We start from the raw sequence: 21,350 nt of genomic DNA on the forward strand, positions 1-21,350 counted from the left end.
GCTGTTGATAACAAGAGTAGCTACAAATTATTCGGTGCTTACTATGTATCAGGCCCTTTTACAATCACCGTTAGGTACACTGAATCCTGACAATAGTCCAGTGTTGTGGAAATATTATATCCATTGTACAGATAAGTAAGTCAGAGTGTAGAGAGGTTAGGCAACTTGTTCAAGATCACACATCTACTGATTATAAGTCTCAAAATTCCACTCAAAGTATAGAGTGACTTAGGTACAAGATCCCAATGATGAATGTGACTATACTGTCTATCTAACATGTACCAATAAATTCAATGAGGAAAAAAATTTTTTTAAATAAAAAAGATATGCAGTGACTTGAACACTGAGTGTGAAAAGCATAGAGTAGTGAACAATTTGGCAGAACTGTCTTAGAAATAGAGATGTAGTGATCATGCCGAAGTAAGAATCACTAAATGTTACTTTGCTTGTTTTCTTGTGAAGTATTCAGAATTCTAGGAACTTACTTTCCTACCTGTGGCTTACTTAATTAATGCTGTGATAGAGTGTTGCCAAGAAGTGTACATACTTCATTTCAGGTTCGCCTAATGAAGCAAATGAAAGAGGAACAAGAGAAAGCTAGATTGACAGAATCCAGAAGAAACAGAGAGATTGCTCAGTTGAAAAAGGATCAACGTAAGAGAGATGTGAGTAGACTAACTCTCACATAGGAACGTTGTACATTGAACGAGAGTGTTTAACTTAGGTGCAGGTGGAGGATCATAGAGAAGCACTAATTTTATAAAATGATATTTGTTGTAGTGTGTGGATGATAGTAATTCAGTATAAAAGTTCATGAAAAACCTGGTGTTATGATAAATCTTACTTGAGGTATATTTCTCAAATGATGATAGAAATGATAAAGAATGGCTGGGTTTCTCTGGGAAGGCCAAAGGACTGGTTGAGTATTATTTAAGAGAGTCATTTCAGGATGATTTTCAAGATAATTTTTTTTAACCAGGGATCTTTATTGATGTTTTTGGAAAAATAATCAGTCCTAACTAGAAGAGGCTTTTCTAAGGACTGTAAAATTTTTCATACCTTGTGATTTAAGAAGTCTCCTGTGAATTCACACTAAAAAAAAATCTGACATCAGAAAAATTGCTATTTGTTAAAACCTTCACTTTAGCATTATTTGTAATTGTGAAAAATATAAAAACAATGTGTTTTATAGCAGGGATAATGGTTAAATAAGTTAAGGTTCATTACACTTAGTGTATTGTTATTTACCCATTAAAAATTCAGATTTAGAGACTGAGCATGGTAGTATACTCCTGTAATCCCAGAATATTGGGAGGCTGAGGCAGGATAGTGGCAAATTCAAGCCCAGCTAGGTCAATTTAGTGAGGTTATCTCAAAATAAAAAAAAGGGCTGGGGATGTAGCTTAGGTTGAAGGCCCTGGGTTCAATCCCCAGTGTGGAAAAAAAATTGAGATTTGGAAACAGTATAGTTCTATAAAAAATGACTACAGTTTAATACTAAGTACAAAGTAGTACTTTGTGTATATATAGTCGATGACAATGATGAAAATAATGAAGTATGCATACCCACATGCTAATTATAGTTTGTTAGGGTTACAGATATTTTCTAAATTTTGGAATATGATTTTTAAAAATGAAAATATGTATTGATAATTCTTTTCTTAGACATGAAAACATTACTCCACCCCCCACCTCCAGCCCATTATTCATTATGTTTCAGCCATTGTTCCTGTTTTCTTACTCAGCTTTTTTCTGAATCCTCTCTGGAAAAATATAGTCATATAGTATATCTCAGAAAGTAGAATATGGAAGTCTACTCTGGGATATGAAGAGAGCCCTTAGAGAGATAAGGAGGAGAGAGTTATAAGGTAGAAAAGTATATATTTTGGCCATATGACTTAAACATTTATAGCTGTATTTCTTTCTTCTTTTCTCCTCTCAGAATAGCGACATATTTTAATAACTGGTGTCATTATGACATTAAGTTCTGAAGCATTTAAGATTTATGTAATTTGTTCCTACTGAAAGCAAGTAGAAGCATAATGTATTGCCTATTTTTCTGCTATTTAAAAAATTGAGATAATTTATATATCATAAAAGTCATGCAAGTGTACAGTTCAGATTTTACTGGATTTGGAGTTGTGCACAAATCGTTACTGTCTAATTCTAGAGCATTGTCTTACTCCAGAAAGAAACCCGTATCTACTGGGCAGCCGCCACTCCCCACTGCCCCTTGTACCCTCACAGCCATAAATCTGTTTTTGTCTGTATACATTTGCCTATTCTAGTAACTTCCTGGGCGTGGAATCCTACCTCTCTATGGCCTTTTATATCTATCTTTCACTTAGCATGCTGTTTTCAATGTTCACCAACCTGTAGAATGTACCAGTTATCATTTACTTTATGTCTAAATAGATAGAAAACATTTTTAGAAAATCCATTTTTTAATTGATGGAAATTTGGGTACAATAGTTCTACTTTCTGGCTATTTACTTTGTTTTTAATCCAAACTTTTGGATGACAAGAGTAATTGTACTATCTCTTTCTTTATTACTAACTCATATGAGGTATGTAAGATCAATATTGAATAATTGAGTCCTGTAATGAAACTGCCGAATCTTATCCTAACATATGATGCCTATATTCTATTATAAAATAAGACACTGGCTTAATCACATACCATGCTAATACTCAGATTTCTCTGTCACGTATTTTCTTGTGTGCAGATTGGGCCCCTCTCTAAGTTGTTACTTGTTATATTCATCGAATATGACACAAAGTGTGACATTTGTGTACCATACAAAAATATAAATAAACTTGAGATTTATATTACATAGGAAAATTTAATGTAAAAATAAGTTTCAAGCTATGCATTAATTTTAGTTTTTGGTGGCTCATTGAGCTAAAAATGTATTTATTAACTTTGTGTCAGTCTGTCACTGTGGCAGACAAGGTGGTATTGGCAGTGATGAAATATAATTCTTTTCTCAATTCTTCTCTGATGAGGAATGTGTAAGCATGAACTAAATGATCCATTTGGATTTGGGATACAAATATGAGACATTGTATAACATACTTTAAGTGCTAGGAGGGACGGTCATATTCAAATTTAATTTGACAGAAATTGAGGAATTCCATAAATGATTGAAACAGAACTAGGATCCCTGTTCTTTTTCAGTCCAAAATTATTTCCTAAGTACAAAGTATTTGTACAGAGTAAGCAGTATAGCATTTGTTAAATAGAAGTATAAGGCTGAGAGATAGATTTTTGTTTCTTAGGCAGGGATGGCTGTATCAGTCTGTGTTTATGTTTCGTAAATAAGAGAGCTATGTCTGTAGTAATGGAGACAAGTTACGAACTCAGACTCTGCTGAGACTCTTACAGTTTCCAGGGGTAGGGTAAATATGTTAGCACAGGAATGGGAAATATTGTATATTTCAGTTTATTCATTTATCTTATAGCATCAACTTAGACTTCTGGAAGCCCAAAAAAGAAATCAAGAAGTGGTTCTTCGTCGCCGAACTGAAGAGGTACGGCTAGAAAGTTGATCACCCAGAGGAATTTGTCTGATGTTGAGATAAATGATTTCTGTGAGCTGAAAGGATGAGACAATCCTTGGTGCCGTTTCAGGTTACAGCTCTGCGTCGGCAGGTAAGGCCCATGTCTGATAAAGTGGCTGGGAAGGTCACTCGGAAGCTGAGCTCCTCCGAAGCCCCTGGTCAGGACTCAAGTTCCAGTGCAGCTGCTGGGGAGACAGAAGCATCAAGGGCAGGCACCCAGCAGAAAATGAGAATTCCTGTGGCAAGGGTCCAGGCCTTGCCGACGGCCGCAGCAAACGGAACCAGGTTCGCATGACACCTCTGTCCTTCTGATGTAACCTTTGTGGGCAGTAATACTGAATGCCTTACGCAGATGAAACGTGTGTCATTAGTAGGCGATGCACAATCAAAGAAGCACATAACAATTACATACGTGTGTTCTCATATGATTGTAGAAAAAAATATCAGAGGAAAGGATTGACTGGCCGAGTATTCACCTCCAAGACAGCCCGCATGAAGTGGCAGCTCCTGGAACGCAGGGTCACTGACATCGTCATGCAGAAAATGACCATTTCCAACATGGAGGCTGACATGGACAGGCTCCTCAAGGTGCAGGACAGCCTTGGCTGACCTTTCATGTTGCTTTCCCAAACCCCGGGCACAATCAGTACTTACCAGGTTGTTGTCTTAGTTTTGACTGCACTGTGTGTGAGGAAGTAAACACCACTTTTTAAAGTACAACCTGTGTTTTTTTCATAGCAACGGGAGGAACTCACCAAAAGACGAGAAAAACTGTCAAAAAGGAGAGAGAAGATGATCAAGGAGAGTGGAGATGGGGACAAGCATGTGGTTAACATCAACGAGGAGCTAGAGTCGTTGACCGCTAACATAGATTACATCAATGACAGTATTTCTGATTGTCAGGCCAACATCATGCAGATGGAGGAGGCGAAGGTTCGTAATGTAGAGGATGCTCAGCCACTTCATGGGAAGCATTTGGTATCATTTTACGTATCTTTAAAAAGCACTTTGAACTTTTATGTGAGGGAATCTTCATTTATTGGCTTAATCTGATTCTCAAGTTTGACCACTCTCTGTCAGCTCTTGAGATTTCTCTGCTGCTTTTGTGATTTTTGCTTATTGTTTGTACAACTCCTGCACCATTGATTCCATCCTACCTTAAATTGTCAACTGTGTAAATATGTCGTTTTCAAGTAGGCCATCTGTCCCCCCCCCCGCCTTTTATTTTTGGTACTGGGGATTGAACTTGGGTCTTTGTGCTTTCGATGCAGGTGGCAGAACCACTGAGCTAAAGCCCCAGCCCTGTATGTTTCTTGATACAGGGATCAAACGTGGTATTTTTCTGACTAGCCTGTCTATTCCAGTACTATTAAATCAACACATTAGACTTTTGCCTTCTGCTTAAGTACATCCAGATTAAAGTAATGATTCCAAAACACTGGTTCGATACAGGAAGAAGGTGAGACCTTGGATGTCACTGCAGTCATTAGTGCCTGCACGCTTACAGAAGCACGATACCTGTTAGATCATTTCCTGTCCATGGGCATCAACAAGGTAAGTTTTAACTGGCCTTTCCCTGGAAATGGAAGTCTGGATTAATTCGTTATAGTTATGCTTCTCTTTTCAGGAAACCTCTTGTAATAAGGAAGATCCTTAATTGGAAGTCTTTTTTCAAAACTTTCTCTAGAGTTAAGAAAGTCAACAATATTTAAATTTCATTAGCCTTTCACCTGTTATACTTGTGTGTTAGAACAGATACAACATTTTGAAGAATAATTTATGTTTTTCTTTAAGAAAGAAAAAAGTTCTCGAGTTGAACAAATTTGGTGGCATAACTGGCTTAGAGCTGATCGTTTGTAACTGGAAAGAAAATCAGATGGAAAACATGTCATCCTCCCTTCTTTCAAATGTGAAAGCTTTAATGTGTCACGAGTAAAGGTGACAGTGACTTCTGACTCCTTTGTTTTCTGTGCCAAGACTGCTAACTTTGAGATATTTTATCTGTTCTAACACCTGTCCAAGGTTTCCAAGCTTGGAAGTGAGGAATTGAGGCACATCCAGACGGGTCTGAAGTCGAAGCCCATGTGTTGTATAGATTTGCTATGTGATATAGATCTTTATGTGCTAAATGCTGTTTTGTGTGACCTAAGAACTTTGTTGTTGTGGGTGTGACTTCAGGGTCTTCAGGCTGCCCAGAAAGAGGCTCAAATCAAAGTACTTGAAGGTCGACTCAAACAAACTGAAATAACCAGTGCTACCCAGAACCAGCTCTTGTTCCACATGCTGAAAGAGAAAGCAGAATTAAACCCTGAGCTAGATGCTTTACTAGGCCATGCTTTACAAGGTAATTTGAACTAAATTTTAGGTAATGAGTTGCATGGTAGCATTGGTCTTTGTACATGCTGACAGTGTATCTCTTCCTCTGTGGCCTACTTGAATAGATGCTATACTTAACTTATGCCTTTTATAGTTATTCTTTCTTTAATTTGCATGTGTATGTAAACTTTGGGGGAAGTAATTATTGTAGTTCCAAGAAGTGATTACCAATTTTAAAAAGGCTTACTTTATCTTATTAAGCAATTGATTTTTATGGACAAAGAAGTCCAACTGAGGTTATGACTTGATGCTGTAAGTAATTTAAAAGATTAACCAAGTTTCATTACTTTACTCTGCATATCTAACTGCCCTAAAATAAATTTATAAGTGTTTGCTATGGCATCTATTCTGTGTATCTTATAAATGGTACATAATCTTGTTTTATGTAAGAGTTCTTAACATTGGATCTGTTTTGATTGGAGTATTGCTTTTTGTTTCCTTTTGCTGTTATTTACACAGATCTAGATAGCGTACCATTAGGTAAGTATGTTTAGCTTTCTGTGTACCCTGCAGCTGCATGAATTACTAATTGTTCATGTACACTAATTGTGGTACATCTTATATTGAAAATTTTTATTGGCAGCCAACTGGTTTTTGCATGATCTTTTTTGAAATGTATCCATGATCACAAGCATACTAAGTCTTTCGTCTTTGTTAAACATTCTTGATTTTAAAATTCTTAGGTGTTTGGAGAAGTATGTTTTAGTTAATTATCTCTTTTAATATTTGGGCTCCAGTTTCATAAATCCTCTGAGCTCTTTCTTTTTCTCCTAGGAAAACAAAGAATATATGTTTCTTTTTAATTTTTAAGTATATATACATTAACTTGCATCTGTTGTTTTAACCTCACAAATAACTTTCTTTTGTACATATCTTTGGTATATATTTGCTAGATTCTCATCTATTCTTTATTTTTATAAAATTAGGCACACACTTTTAATATTGTAAATTGAATAAGACTACCTACTTTATGTGGACAGTTTGTTACCGTATTTATTATTATAGGCATAATATTTTCAAGTTAGAAGGGGCTTTAAAGATCACTGAGTTTAGAGGTTTCCTTTGATCATTTTCTCCTTATACTCTGAAACCCTATGAACTATATCCACACATTGTAATGTCTCAGCCTCCTCTTAGTGATGAGAGATGATTAGGACCAGGAGTATTGAGGAAATTTTATTACTGGTGATAATTCTGAATGATTATTTTAGAGGAGTTTTTTGAAAATTAAAATTATTTAAAAATCGGATCCTAAGTTTTCCCCCAAATTACACTATAACTATTAAATTTTCTAAAGGCTTATATTTGAAAGAGAGACAGTAACTGGAAGTTTAAGTGTAATTACCTCTGTGAGTAATTAGAGTAAATGTAATCTATGAATCTCTATTTTATTAAATGACAAGATGTCATGGAAATAAAACACAAGACCTCTTTGATTTTTATACTTCATGTAATATGAAGATCAACTGCATGATGTATATAATAGTGTCATGTACATATGCAAAACAATCATTTTAAGTTGCTCAAGCTGTGGTAAATAATTAGAAGTGATTAAAAGAAGCCACCTTAGGCCACTCCAGCACCTAGCTTTACAAAATGACATTTTTGCCATTCTGCATATTATCAAGCAAAGTGTCTTCTCCTTCTTCTGTTCCTTCCCCTCCTCTATCTTCTTTCCTCCTCTTTTTCTCTCTTCTCTTTCTCTACTTCTTCTTCTGTCTCTTCCTTCTTATTCTCTTCTTTATGCTTTTCTTCTCCTTTCTCCTGTTTTTCCCACTCCTTACGCTGGTTCTCTTCCTCTTCCCCTTGTTCTTCTTACTGTCTCCATTTATAGATATATATATCTTTTAGCACGGAAGAAAACTTCTTTACTTTCTTTTATGCAGAAAAATAAGCTGCTAATTTGATGAGCAGTGTTGCTTTTTACAACTTCCAAACAACTTTCAATGCACAGTTTGAAGAAGAGTAGGAAAGCAGAGAATAAACCGATTCAGATAATATAACCTGTGACTCATGGCAGAATTTTACCCCAGAGCCCAGAGGATCTGGAAGAAGAACATGGAAGGAGAAAAGAAATCCAAGTTAAACCCTCAGGAGTTGTACAGTCATAGATACCTTGCTTTAAAACCGTTTAGTTAGCTCTCCTTATTATAAATGTTAGGCTAGGTGCTGGATTCAGAGATGAGCGAGACACTAGTCTTGTTTCCAGTGACCTGATGCTGAGGGTGAAAGGTGTGGAGACTGTAACATTACAGTGCAGGAGTGAATGAGACACCTACAAGAAGTAACGTGAGCACAGAAAAGCACGGAGGTGATAATGAAGGCTTTTTGGAGGAGATAACATTTGAGCTAAAAGACAGTACTGAAGGGGGCCAGAGAAGAGTTTGTTCTAGGAAGAGGGCAGCACAGATAAGGCATAGTGATGTAGCTGTGATCTTGTGCATGAAGCTTATGAATGGGTTACCACTGTGGAGCAACGAGGAAGAACAGGTCATGATGGAACTTAAGGTTAGGGGCTGAGCCAGGGCCAACAACCCATGCTACTAGGCTTGTATTTTTGTAACCCAAAGAATGTCTTTATTCTGTCCTAATTGTTTTGGGATCCCCAGGTCACCCTTACCTCTAGAGATTTGATAGAAGACTCATGAGGCTCAGCATATAGTTGTGTTTATAGCTAAGATTGATGAGCCAAATGTGGTTAGAGCTGGATCAAAAGGGACTAGTATATAGATGGAGACTTTACAAATACAAGTGCAGGTTTTCTTTAGTCTTTCTCACCCATGAGAGATCACACAGAGTTCACTCTTTCCTCATGAAGAAGAATGCAGCAATATATGTTTGACTTTGAGGCCAGGGAAATCCATTACACATTCAGCACCCAAGGGCTTTTACTGGAAATAGCCACACAGGTACCCTGTGTTGGGCATATACCAGAATTCTAGACCCCTGGAGACAAGCATCGGCGTAGACTCTTTTGTTTGCATAATCTAGGTTTGGTGAGCAGCCTTTATTAGTTAGTTGAGTGTTGACCTGGGACACTCTGAAAGGTAAATTTTCTATGTCAGCCAAAGTATAGGGTTGCAAGCAAGTGTTTCTAAAGATAGCAGTATCAGGGTTGCTATATTAACTCATTTCTCTACTTTTTAACATAAATATATGTATATTTTGAAAAACTTTAAGTAGAGAGACTGGAAAACACCCCAACTATTTGGTCAACTTCCATTAAAGTTAGACTGTGAAGGTTTACCTTGATATAGATCAATATTAGAATGTGTGGGAATTTTGTCTCTGCTTTCATTATGGTTTAAAGCTGCCATAATGAGAAAAGCTGCTGGCCTTGGGCTGTAGTTAATTTTTCCAAGGTGAGGGTACATACAGTAAGTAGTGAGGTGGTGCTATGTCCCCTGCCCTGAAGATCCCACTACTCCAGGCCAATCTCAGTCCCCTGAAGTTGTGTTTGAGTTGGTAATTGTGGGTGGGTCCTTGGTCCAGCCAGGTTGGATATGTGAAGATATAATTTTCTCTAAATAATGCAAACAGGCACAAGCAGGAGCTCAGTGGTTTTTACCAAGCATTCCTATAATGCTGAGAATTCTGGTTGGTTTTACCACTCCCTGCAAGAAAAATGCCAGCAAATCTCAGCCTGGTTTCTTAGAGGAGAACAGAAGCTGGGCTTGGCATTGCTTTATAATCTTACTGTTTGCATTGTCAATGAATTCATCACTTTAGCTCTTGATTATCCTACCTCTGAAGTATCTCCTTAAGCTTCCTATGACTTGATGAACTATGAGTTATGCATTTCACTTCAGAAAGTAAATTCCCTATGTGTGGGCCCCAGAGTGAAGAGCCAGGAAGTATGGAAAGATAGAAATTATACTTCATCTGTATGATAGAAAATTTAAAAAGGGAGTGAGCCGGGTACGGTGGCACATGCCTGTAATCCCAGCACTCGGGAGGCTGAGGCAGGAGGATCGCTGTGAGTTTGAGACCAGTCTGGATACATAGTGAGTTCTAGGCTACTCTCAAGTACATAGTGAGACCCTGTCTCAAAAAACTAAAAATAAATAACTAAATAAATAGAACCATATTTTAAAAAACAAAATAAATAAATAAATAAAATAAAAAGGGAGTGGATATATTTTTAGTTACTATATTTATTTCTCATAATATTGTCTTTAGTTTTGTGGAATGATTTTTATAATAAAATGTGTATGTTTAAAAATTATGTTAAGAGTTTGTTGACATTTTAAATAGTGTATTTTCTGTGGCTGTTTTTTTTAACTGATTTTTCTACTTGTTTTATATGTTTTCTCCTCTTTTTTTCTAGTCTGCTACAAATGTTCTGAAAAAGCAGTGGTTTATTTGTATTAGTTTATAAAATTGCATGCAAACCTATTGTTTTCGTCTTCTGTGTATATGTGAATGGCTGCATGCCAATGTGTGACTTCTGAATATCTGTGTATGCTCTAGTTATAGGCACACATTTTAAAAAAATTTAAAAGGAGAAATATTTAAGTGTAGCAGTTGCATTTACACTTACAAAACGTTAATCGTTGACCTAGGACATTAAAAGAAACTCATGTAGCATTTATTTTAACCTTGTGTTTTTAATTACTAGATTTTTGTGTGTTTGGATACTGCAGGATAAACACATAACCCTGAGAATATATATTTATATAGTTTTATATACTCAGATAAATACATGATTTCATCCTCAACCTATAAATACATTATTCTTCCATGTATCATTACTTAGATTCATGGTTTTCCTATTTTATTTTATTTTTTTATTTTTGGTTTTTTGAGACAGGGTCTTACTACGCAGTTGAGACTGACCTGGAACTCACTATGTAGCCCAGGCTGGTCTCGAACTCACAGCGATCCTCTTGCTTCAGCCTCCCAAGTACATGCACCACCACCACTGGTGGTTTTTCTATTTTAAACACATTTCCCCACAGCATATAATCAAGAAATTTCTTAGAAATATTTTTCCATGATTCTGCCACTTTTCATTGAGCTACTAAGACAACCTATTACTTGGTGCCCGTACTGAGTTATTGAGCTGATGTTTATAGAGCATAGGGATTGTGGTCACCATTGAAGTCATGACATGTAGATAACACCTTTTGGACTTTTTTTTTAATGTAGAAAATGTAGAGGATAGTACTGATGAGGACGCACCTTTAAACAGCCCGGGATCTGAAGGAAGGTAAGAAAGCCTTTAGAGATGGAATATTATAATATTTTCATACTTTTATCTTGTATCAATTGCTATAAAATAAAAATAGTTTCGAATTTTTGTGCCTAATGAATTTCACTAGAAACAGTAATATGGGAGCCAGACTAAATCATGTTTAATCATTGCACACTTTAAAATAAAAATACCAATGTTTAAGGAAGAATGAATTATTTCTTAATCAGTTCATTTTGATTTTAAGTAATGTCTTCCTGTGTTTTCCATACACATATACATTTTTTTCATAGTTAAAAACATAGAGTGGTAAACATACAGTTCTCAATTTTAAGTTATTTAATCTTGTGGTTAACTTTTTATTTGTTTACAGCACGCTGTCTTCAGACCTTATGAAGCTTTGTGGTGAAGTGAAACCAAAAAACAAGGTGAGGAGAATTAAAAACACCAGGCAAGTGCTTGCTTCGGCAGCACGTATGCTAAAAACACCAGGCAAACATTTCTACACTGTTCTTTGTTATTGCTGTTAAACGCGGGCCTCAGATTTAGCTCTTAGCATACTAGAAAGTAGGCATATTTTTTTTCCAAAAGTCTTTCATTTGCAAAAAATTTTACTTTTTTTCCTATTCCTCTATGGAATTATTGAAAAAAAAATATTTTTTAAAGGAGCTTGGAACTTACAGTATCCTTGCACTTTTTTCACTGGATGAAATGTAATTACAAAAGCCAATTCTTAGGCCACTGGCACACCATGTTGCAGTGTACAGGGGAAATCATTACACTTGTAGGAGACTTGAAATGTTAGCGTTCTTTTACGTTCTTAAGTGTTCTTTATTTTGTTTAAAGAATCATCACAGTTTTTTGGAAATATGTTGAATGATTTTTGAAAGAATGATAACAGTACGAATGGAGAGAGTAGATCAAAAGCCTGTGGTGAATTAGGTAATGCAGAAGTGTAACTTGTGTGGCTTGGATGTGAAGTGATGCGTGGGAAAGGGTGGGGCGATCACATGATTGCCCGAAGAGCGCATGCCCCAGTTGAGGCTGAGCCGCTGTAAAGTCTTGCTCGTTTCTTTGCCATGTGAGAATAGGAACCAGAGCCCTTGTTTTTTCAAGAGACATTTTAAATATGGATTCTTATGTAGTGTTTCTTTATGTTTAAAACACTGGAAAAGCTAATCAAAAATCATTTCCAGGGCTGGGGATTTAGCTCAGTGGTTCCACCGCCTCTCTCTCAAGTGAAAGGTCCCGAGTTCAATCCCTGGTACCAGCCAAACCAAACCAAACCAAAGGAAAAAAAAAAAAAATCATTTCCAGGCATTTTGTATTATTGTTGAGCTACTGGGTTGACAATATGTGGTTCGCTTTTCATTGTTCTGAGTGACCACGCGGGTCACTAAACCTCAAATAAAGCATTCTGCCATGGTTTGGGTGCGATCCTATGCAGAGAAGAGAATCCCAACCAAGCCTGTTAGTTGTGCCCATGTGAGATGTCAAAGGGACATTGGGAGTGGTGACCTGAACGTCATTTCCCAAAAGAATCACCGAAGTTAGGGATTCCCAAGAAAAAATTCTTTTCTGTGCTAGGGCCTTGGCTGGGGAGAGTTGAAAGTGTAACAGATGGCTATAGGACACTCTTTCCAAAAGTGTTCTGAAATGCTACCTGCTGCTTCTTTTGAACTGCAGAGATGCTGATAAGATCTCGTATGATTTCTTTTTCACTCATTGAAAAAAATTTGATTGTATATTTTAAATTAGTCTATACTACTATTGTATTACACACAGAAGATATAAATTTGAATAAAGCAATGTGCTTGGCCTTTGGACGCTTGTGATCTGGTAAATGCTATGAACTTCTGTTGATTCCTAAGAGATACTAACAAGCGACTCTGCACAGTGATGGTGTATTCACTTGATTTTTCAAGAGTAAGCAAAGGAACACTCATAGTGAGTTTAGTTTCTAAGAAAATAACTTTACCAGCCTCACCCTACTTCCCAAAGCTGGTGCAGGCTGGTGTTAAATTACCCAGTGGGCAGAGTAAACATAAGAAAGAAGGGTCATCAAAATTGAAAAAAGAAATTAAAATTTACATTAAAAAGCATTGAGAAAAATCAGAATTTAGTTGAGCATCCCTGTAATGATCTTTTGAATTCCTTATTTTGTGCTTTCCTTCCTTCTGTCCTTCTTCCCTTTTTTCTTCTCTCTCTCTCTTTTTCCTCTCTTTTTAAATTTATATCAAATGAGGTGTCCACTTGTGGTGCAGTTGTACAGATAGTGGAGGCAAATTGTCTGGCTTTTATTCTGGTTTTGCTATTTTTTCTTTTTATGACCTTGGGCAAACTGTTTAGCCTCCCTATGCTTTAGGTTCCTCATTTGTGAGTTGAGATAATAATACCATCTGTCTACATGCTACTATAATAAAGTGTTTATAATGGTGCCTGGCACATATGTACGTGCCCCCATTTGTGGACATTGTGACCTCCCCAGGTCTTTTCTGGTTATATTTCTGGCTTGTCACTATCTCACATGCTCTCTTGACCTACCTGCTAAAGACGTGCTAAATGTTTTTAACTTATTTCAGACTAATACAAATCTCTAGTCCCTAATCAAGTTCCATGATAAAGTTTGCTCCTGATTGCTTTTCCTTCCATTCTCTAACTAGGCCCGAAGGAGAACCACTACTCAGATGGAATTGCTCTACGCAGACAGCAGTGAACTAGCATCAGATACTAGTGCAGGAGATGCCTCCTTGCCTGGCCCTCTCACACCTGCTGCAGAAGGGCAAGAGATTGGAACGAATGCAGAGACCAGTGGTATTGCTGCTAGGGAAAAAGAGCTTCCTCTTCCCCCATCTGGCTTACCTTCTAAGATAGGCAGCATGTAAGTCTTTTCCAGCTACACTAACTTCCTTTCTTTTGGCTTTTGAAAAGTATGCATGTTGCTAATTTCTTATATCTACTTTAAAATTTTTTATGTAAGAAAGACCTCTCGATTTCAAAATAGTATCTGTTAGGTATTACCTCCCCTAATTTTTTCGACTGTCAAAATAATTTGAGATGAGATATTATTTGTCGAGTTGCTTTGTTTTGTGTCAGTGTTTGAGGGTCATTCTTAAGAAATGTAATTTTCACAAAGGCTGAGATATGAATTACAGGCAAGACTTAGAGACTTTTGAAATAGGTTGAAGTTATACTTTATATGAATAGAAAAGTCTAAAACTCATATTTGATCTAAATTACCTACATCCTAGTTTTTTTCTTTGCTGACCCTTTTAGAGAAAAAAAGAAACAGAAGTTACAAAATTAAAACATTTTGAGCTTTTCCAATTCTTTACCTTGAAGCACATTGTATGACTGTATGAGTACTTGCACTAAATATTTTTATTGACGTTATTAAAGATTTGAAGGAAGGAATATCCTCTCTTCTACCTGATATTCTAAAAAAGGAACCTTCCATTCAAAACAAGTCTTGCTTATAATTTCTGTCATTATTATTTTGAGAACAAAGAAACATTTTCCTACACAGGCTAGCGTATGTGTACCTTGTGTGTATTATGTTTTGGTTAAAATTAGGTTACAATGTTAACCAAATTTTATTTTGGTTAAAGTTATGTTGAAATTAGATCATTTACCTGGAAATATTTTTAATGACATTTTTCATACTAACTCTTTTATATAGTCTAGCAAGTGGTTTTTTGGGATGTACACATCTCTCACTGTAGGAATATTTCCCACAAAGTGGTACATACTGCAAAAGACTCGGCAGATAATAACAAAGATCATGTACTTTAGACCCTTGACTATTTTATTTCCCATAATACTCTGCTTTTTATGCGGGATCTTCTGTTATCTTCCATTCAGCAATCCCATCTGCCATCCTAGTTTTTAAAATTAATTTTGATGATGACAGAATTTTCTTGCATGTGCTGGCCATGGCTTATGTAATAAACTGTCGGACATTGCTAACCAGTGTAGCTGTGGCTTCATTGCTCTTTTGATAAAATGAGAGTAGAAGAAATTTTGGTGAAAATAGTGGTATTAAATTGAGGACAGATTTTAGGAACTTGCATGTGCTCAGCATTTAGTCAATCAGATGAATAGAGACTTTGGAACTGCAAGACTAAACTGTGGCCTGGAATCCAGATTCAGGTAATGCCGTTTTTTGTTTTTTGTTTTGTTTTTTCATTAAAAGTATATACATCTTTTACGACAGGTTGTATAAAATATATTTTCATAAATTCAGAAGCCTGAAATTCTTCACGATTTTAAGAGTTGATTCCAATATGTTTAATGCTATAATTCTTATGAGCCATTACTGCACAGCATTTATTTCATAAAGTAAATAATTTATTTTGGTAATCCGTATGATTTACATGGTGAAAGATTTCTAAAATGTGATTTCGGATTAGAGATACCAAGCATATGACGTTTAGCTGCATTTGGTTTTCACTTTTTTTTGGTAGTATTGTACATTGATCTCAGGGCCTTCACACTGAGCTACCTTCCATAGCCCTTTTTTATTCTTTATTTTGAGACAAGGTCTTGCTAAGTCACTGAGTTGCCAGGCTGGGCTGGGACTCTTGATCCTTCTGTCTCAACCACCCAGAGTGCTAGGATTAAAGGCATGTTTAATGTAGGCTCATTTTCACTTTTAAATAGTAGTCATGTAAAGCCATTCAAGGGGTCTTCATTCCTAATTCTTTAGTGTTTCTTTTCCCTTTAATACTGGAACTAGCCAAAAATAGTAAACTTATATTTTTCATAGTTAAAATGCATTATAGTCATAAACAAAAATCATATTCTTGAATTTTTAATTATATAGCAGCCATTCAACATTTTAAACTCACAAAGCAGGAATAGTTTTATTACCAAAATATACATATCTACTAATTACTACCTAAATACTTGTTCAGTACAATAATTTTGTGTATGATGACCTGTATTACTATTTTATGACTGTTTAAATAAAAATTTATTAAATTTCATTGTTTCTTGTATTTTGATATCTAATATTTTTGTTCCTATAAACTTTTACAAAGATAAATTTTCAATAAAACTTTAACATGTATACTTCAAATAAAATATTTATTAGTTTTTTTCCAGTATGGTATTGATGCTTATATTCAGATTGCCAATGTAAAAACTTATAGCTATAAAGTTTATATCAAATAAAAATAACTCATGTAATGTTTTCCTATCCTAATTTTATTTTTTGTCCTCAGTAATAAATCTTTCTCGTTAGTTATTAATTTATTAAAAAATTTAAATTGAATATAGTTAAGCTTATATCAACTAAAATTAACTCATGTAATATTTTCCTTTCCTGGCTTTATTTTTTCTCAAGTGATAATTTCTTGCACTTATTAATCTATTAAAATTCCAGATTGACTACCAAAGTTATATGCATAGATGTTTCTTAACATAACAAAGTGATTAAGAATCTTCCATTTTAGTTCCAGACCATCATCTCTACCAGAAAAAAAAATACCAGAGCCTTCCCCTGTAACTAGGAGACAGGCCTATGAGAAAGCTGAGAAATCAAAAGCCAAGGAACAGAAGCAGTAAGTAACTCACGCCTTTACCATGCTGTGTGAAGTCTTCTGCACCAGATGCTCAAGGACAGTAGTGAACTTATTTTGGAGATTGAGCCTGGCTCCATCTCTGACTGCTGTGTCTAATAAAGAGGATCAAGTCAGTGGTCAGGCTGGCTAAGTGGTTATTTGACTTTCTGGCCACATGCACACCTGTTAAAGAGTTTGAGTACTCGTTCCTATTCATGTCCACTAGCTTATGTTTCTGTTATGTTTGTGTGTTATTGAGAGTTCATATGCACTTGGGCTGAAGCTTATTAAATTTATATTTTGAAGTGTCTTCTACAGAAAGTTGAAATGAATTTTGAGCATCATTGACATTGACTTTACCTCTTTAGAATAGTGGACACACACACACAAAAAACTAATATTGATCATGGGATGTGTTAGTTGTATCATTTTCTCGCAGTCCTCCCAAGTTTGGACTGTTGATATTATCCTCAGTTAATTCTTTAGTTTTTTGCGGGTTAGTGTGGTTATCAGTACATCATATAATCATGTGATCACCGAACTGGGTGTTTATAAATTGCAACACAGCAGCATGCAGAAGCCTAGTGGACCAGAGTCGTTCTTACCTTGCTTCTCTAGATGACCTAACAGGTTGCGCGTGATAGTACAGCTTTGCATATCTGTGAAGCATTGTGTCTATTTCAGTCTACATCTAAATATTAGCGAGACATTTTAAAATTTAACATAAAAATAAATATAAGAAGTGTTCATATATTTTCTGTACCTAAGTGTACAATCCTCAAAAAACACAAAAATACTGTACTTTGACCACTGACTTTGCTGACTTGAAATAGAAATAACCCTTCTTGTCATCCTTGCTTTCTCTATTTTTAAAGATTCAATTTGCCTGTTTCTATTAAATATCTCAAGAATAACTGGAAAATGGGAGAATGGATCAAATAATTTTTATAAAATGAGTGAGTCAACCGAAGATGTAAATTGCTCCCAAGTTCTCTGAGTTTGTTTTCTTATCTATAAAAGCTAAGCAATTTGGTCTTAACTCTGAAATTGTTTAATTTTAAATTTGGCTTGCTTTATTGTTGGCCTTCCAATTTCATTAGGCAGAATCTTCCTTTAGTACTATCTCATGGTCAATGTAAGAAACTCCAGGGGGAAACTTTTTAAATGAAATTGTTCAGAGAGCATTTTGTCTTATAAAAAAGAACAATAGGAAGAAAAGAAGGAATTCTCTAATGAAAAGCCTTTTTTAAAAAAAGAAAAGCATGTTTCCTGTAACCTTCTTGACAAAACATAACCAACTAAAGCCACCTGTTTCATGTTCTTTTTTCTTGTAGCTCAGATTCTGGAACCTCAGAGGCTAGCCTCTCTCCTCCTCCTTCCCCACCAAGCCGGCCCCGTAATGAAATGAATGTCTTTAATCGTCTTACTGTTGCTCAGGGAAACACATCAGTTCAGCAGGATAAGTAAGTCATTATGAAAAAGAGTCCCAACTATTTCTAGAACATTCTGAACCTTTCGATGCAGTCTGTTGAAACACTGAACCATCTCAGTGTGGGAGATGGAGTCTGATCTGTGAGCTCGTGCCATATTGGATGTATTTTTCTGATGGAAAGGAACCATATAGCTCAAATCAGAGAAAATTATTTTCCTACTGAACATTATTCCCTGTTGTAGATTTGCATTGCTATACTTTCACCACCCGTCTTACTTTTTCTTTTGCAAGAAAATTAGAATTGAAAAAACTTTGAGACCACTTGAAGTTTAAATTTTGGGGTATTCTTCAGCTTTTGTGAACCCACAAAAGCTTCTATTTTTAATAGTCTGAGTTGAAAAGAGCCAAGTTATTTTTTTCACCTTTGTTAGATTTAACAACGTACAAAGACCACTGTTATAGTGTAATGTATTATTATTTGATTTTTTTTTTCTCCAGAAAAATATACCATAAAACAGTAATGATGTTCTTGGAAAAAAGAACATGTTTATAGATGGAGGAGGTTGGACTAGGAGGAGGCTGTGGGGGAGGAGAGGTTGAAGGGACTGTGGAAAAAGTAATTTTCATTGAATTAGATGTGAAAAGTACCCCCACATTGAGCCAGAATCTCTCCTGTGAGAATTCAGTACTAACAATGTTGCCATAAGGTACTTGTTAACTCTAATTTGTCTGATTGGCTTTTGAATAATGATATGTGGCTGTATGTGCACCCATCCTCCCCACTCTGATTGTTTTTTTTTCTTTCTTTCTTTTTTTGTTTGTGCCCAGGATTGAGCCCAAGGCCTTATGCATGCTAGACAAGTTCCTTCCACTGAGATGCATTCCCAGCCCTGTTTGTTTTCTGTGCTATTTTTCTCCCTGTATATATCAAAGGCCTCCAAAATTTATAAGATGCCATTTAAGATCTCTCTTGCATGTTTACAACTGAACTAAATGGTATAAATTGAAAATACACTAACATTTTGAAATAATTTTTATGGATCAATTCTTTTATGTATTCTTTATTAGATAATTGATATAATTTAATCAGTAGATGGCCTATTCTTCAAATTGATCTAGAGAGGTAAATATTTTTTCATGTCATTAAGTAGGATAGTTTTTATTATTGCTAAACCATTTCTCTCATTAACTGAGAAAAGTAGAATGCTAAAAATTTAGGCAATTCTTTTTCCCTAGTTATATCAAGAATCATAAAATTTCATCTACCATGTATAAGAAGTAGTTATAAAATTTTCTGTTCGTCATTCCATAACCTATGACTTCATCATAGTTTCATATTTTTACTGAGATATTTTATGAACTACCATCAACTTGCCTCTGTTGTCTTCTCTGTAAGCCAAAACGTAGACGATTTGATTTAATATTTTCAAAAACTCCCTAGTCCTTTGTGTCACTTTCATTGGAGCTCCTTGTTGAGTCCACCCTATTCCAGCCCAGGACTCTTCACATTTTCACACCCACCCTGCCCTCCTTTTCCCTAATCCCCTTAGACACTCTAAATAGATTTTCATCATAATCAGACTCATGGCCAACATTACAGGCTTTGAGATAGGATTAATAGGACTCTCTTGCCTAATTTTGAAAGCCTACTGAGGGCCTCCTTAGATTTAAAGACAAGGGTTATTAAAATTTTAAATGATTTACTTTCCATACAAACATGCAATGTTTTTATGAAATTTAAACAATAAAAAAAAAGAAATTTCACCAATAGAGTCTAAACCTGCAGTAATGATTGCCATGGTAAATTAAATCCTCTAATCATTATTGAGATAGGAATTTTTCCCTAAGTGCTAGTCAAATTAATAGAAGAAAGCTTGCAGTGATACATTTCTTGTACTTGGTACTATTTCTCTTGAGGGCCTAAAATTTAGAAGCGAGGGGGGATACAGCAGATTCTGTGGGTCAGTAATAGGTAGAAAGCTTTGCCTGCTAAATTGTGGTAGAATACAGGAGTCAAATTTCTTCCCTGCCTTAATTACTTGGAATTTGTTGACAATCAGTGCTGATAGCAAGGCAGGGCACCGTTAAGGAAGTGCATGCTGTGTTCCTGCTGTTTATGCTGCTGGTTTTCAGCCCCCTCTCAGTGTCTTTACCCGTTGATGTCTATGTTCTTTCTCCTCATGATTCTAACTCTTTCACTGTAGGTCTGATGAAAGTGACTCTTCTCTGTCGGAGGTACACAGGTACTTTCTTCCTATCTTTCCTACCTTCTGGCATCATGGGGGTGTCCCATAATGCCTTCCTAGCATTTCTGAACAAGTTTCATTTTTGTCGCATGCTTTATTTGTTATAAGTCATGTAAGTGCACGAATAGTTTAAAACATGCTAATATTAATGTATTTTTGTGATCATACCTTATAAAGTCGTGGCAAACTATATCATAGCTTAAGAAGTTGTGTTTTCTGCCTGTAATCTTAATGTTTTCTTTAAAAGAAATCAAGTTTTCTGAATATTGATATCAAGAAGGCTTGATCCTCACTGCTTAAATATTTCAGTTGTCTCTGAGTGTGGGAGGTAGGTGAGGTATTTTTTCTTGTTGGTTTAGCAATTTGAAATAAAAAAGTTGTGATAAAGGTATACTATAAAAAAGGACACTTTCATACTAAAAAACAGAAAAAAAAAGAAATTAAATGTTTTACTACCAAAAACATGTTTTGCTAATAGATGATATAGTTTTAAAAATAACAATGTTATATTTTTTCATAGTAAGGATTTTGAAAGGGTCCTTAATTTTTTTCTTTTTTCTCATTTCCTTTCCCCACTTATCCTTTTGTCTCCTCCCCTTTTTCACTCCTTTCCCTTGTTTTATTGTCACTTTGCTGATCATCAGCAGATCTTCCAAAAGGTAGGCAGGGAAAGGGAGAGGAATTAACCCTATTTGCAGTGGCACAAAACTTCACTGGTTGGCATGGAGCAAAAATAAGTGGTTTCCCTCCCTTCATATCAGTCTGTGGGTCAAACTTACAATATTTATTTTTAACTTAAATTACTTTTAAGTTCATTTTTATATTTCAGAGTATGTATGGATTAACTTTGGTAGAAGATAAAGTACCATGGCTGTATGCTTCCAGTGCCTACATTTTTCTGTTATCATCACCACCATTGTAGTAGTAGCAGTAGTAGTACTAATACTGGAAATCAAACCAGCACCTTTGCACTGAGTCACATC

General features: G+C 35.6%; 1 protein-coding gene across 14 annotated transcripts in view; it reads left to right on the forward strand.

Annotated features, from left to right (window-relative positions):
• The window catches only part of Kif21a (kinesin family member 21A), a 131,359-nt gene that overhangs the window by 91,812 nt on the left and 18,197 nt on the right, over positions 1–21,350 (forward strand). For 4 of the 14 annotated variants that reach the window (XM_033763599.1, XM_033763604.1, XM_033763601.1 and 1 more), the window contains 15 exons: positions 558–665; positions 3,463–3,531; positions 3,632–3,846; positions 3,996–4,149; positions 4,300–4,494; positions 5,014–5,115; positions 5,740–5,905; positions 6,397–6,417; positions 11,086–11,146; positions 11,502–11,556; positions 13,792–14,009; positions 16,582–16,689; positions 18,024–18,152; positions 20,326–20,364; positions 21,012–21,026. In XM_033763599.1, the coding sequence (XP_033619490.1) occupies positions 558–665; positions 3,463–3,531; positions 3,632–3,846; positions 3,996–4,149; positions 4,300–4,494; positions 5,014–5,115; positions 5,740–5,905; positions 6,397–6,417; positions 11,086–11,146; positions 11,502–11,556; positions 13,792–14,009; positions 16,582–16,689; positions 18,024–18,152; positions 20,326–20,364; positions 21,012–21,026 (1,655 nt within the window). The remainder of the gene's footprint in view (positions 1–557; positions 666–3,462; positions 3,532–3,631; positions 3,847–3,995; positions 4,150–4,299; positions 4,495–5,013; positions 5,116–5,739; positions 5,906–6,396; positions 6,418–11,085; positions 11,147–11,501; positions 11,557–13,791; positions 14,010–16,581; positions 16,690–18,023; positions 18,153–20,325; positions 20,365–21,011; positions 21,027–21,350) is intronic. The other 10 variants (XM_033763600.1, XM_033763605.1, XM_033763603.1 and 7 more) reach the window with 7 other exon arrangements.

This window comes from Fukomys damarensis, unplaced genomic scaffold (genome assembly GCF_012274545.1).
Source record: "Fukomys damarensis isolate Sample0158 unplaced genomic scaffold, DMR_v1.0_HiC HiC_scaffold_15, whole genome shotgun sequence".
Classification (NCBI taxonomy): domain Eukaryota; kingdom Metazoa; phylum Chordata; class Mammalia; order Rodentia; family Bathyergidae; genus Fukomys; species Fukomys damarensis.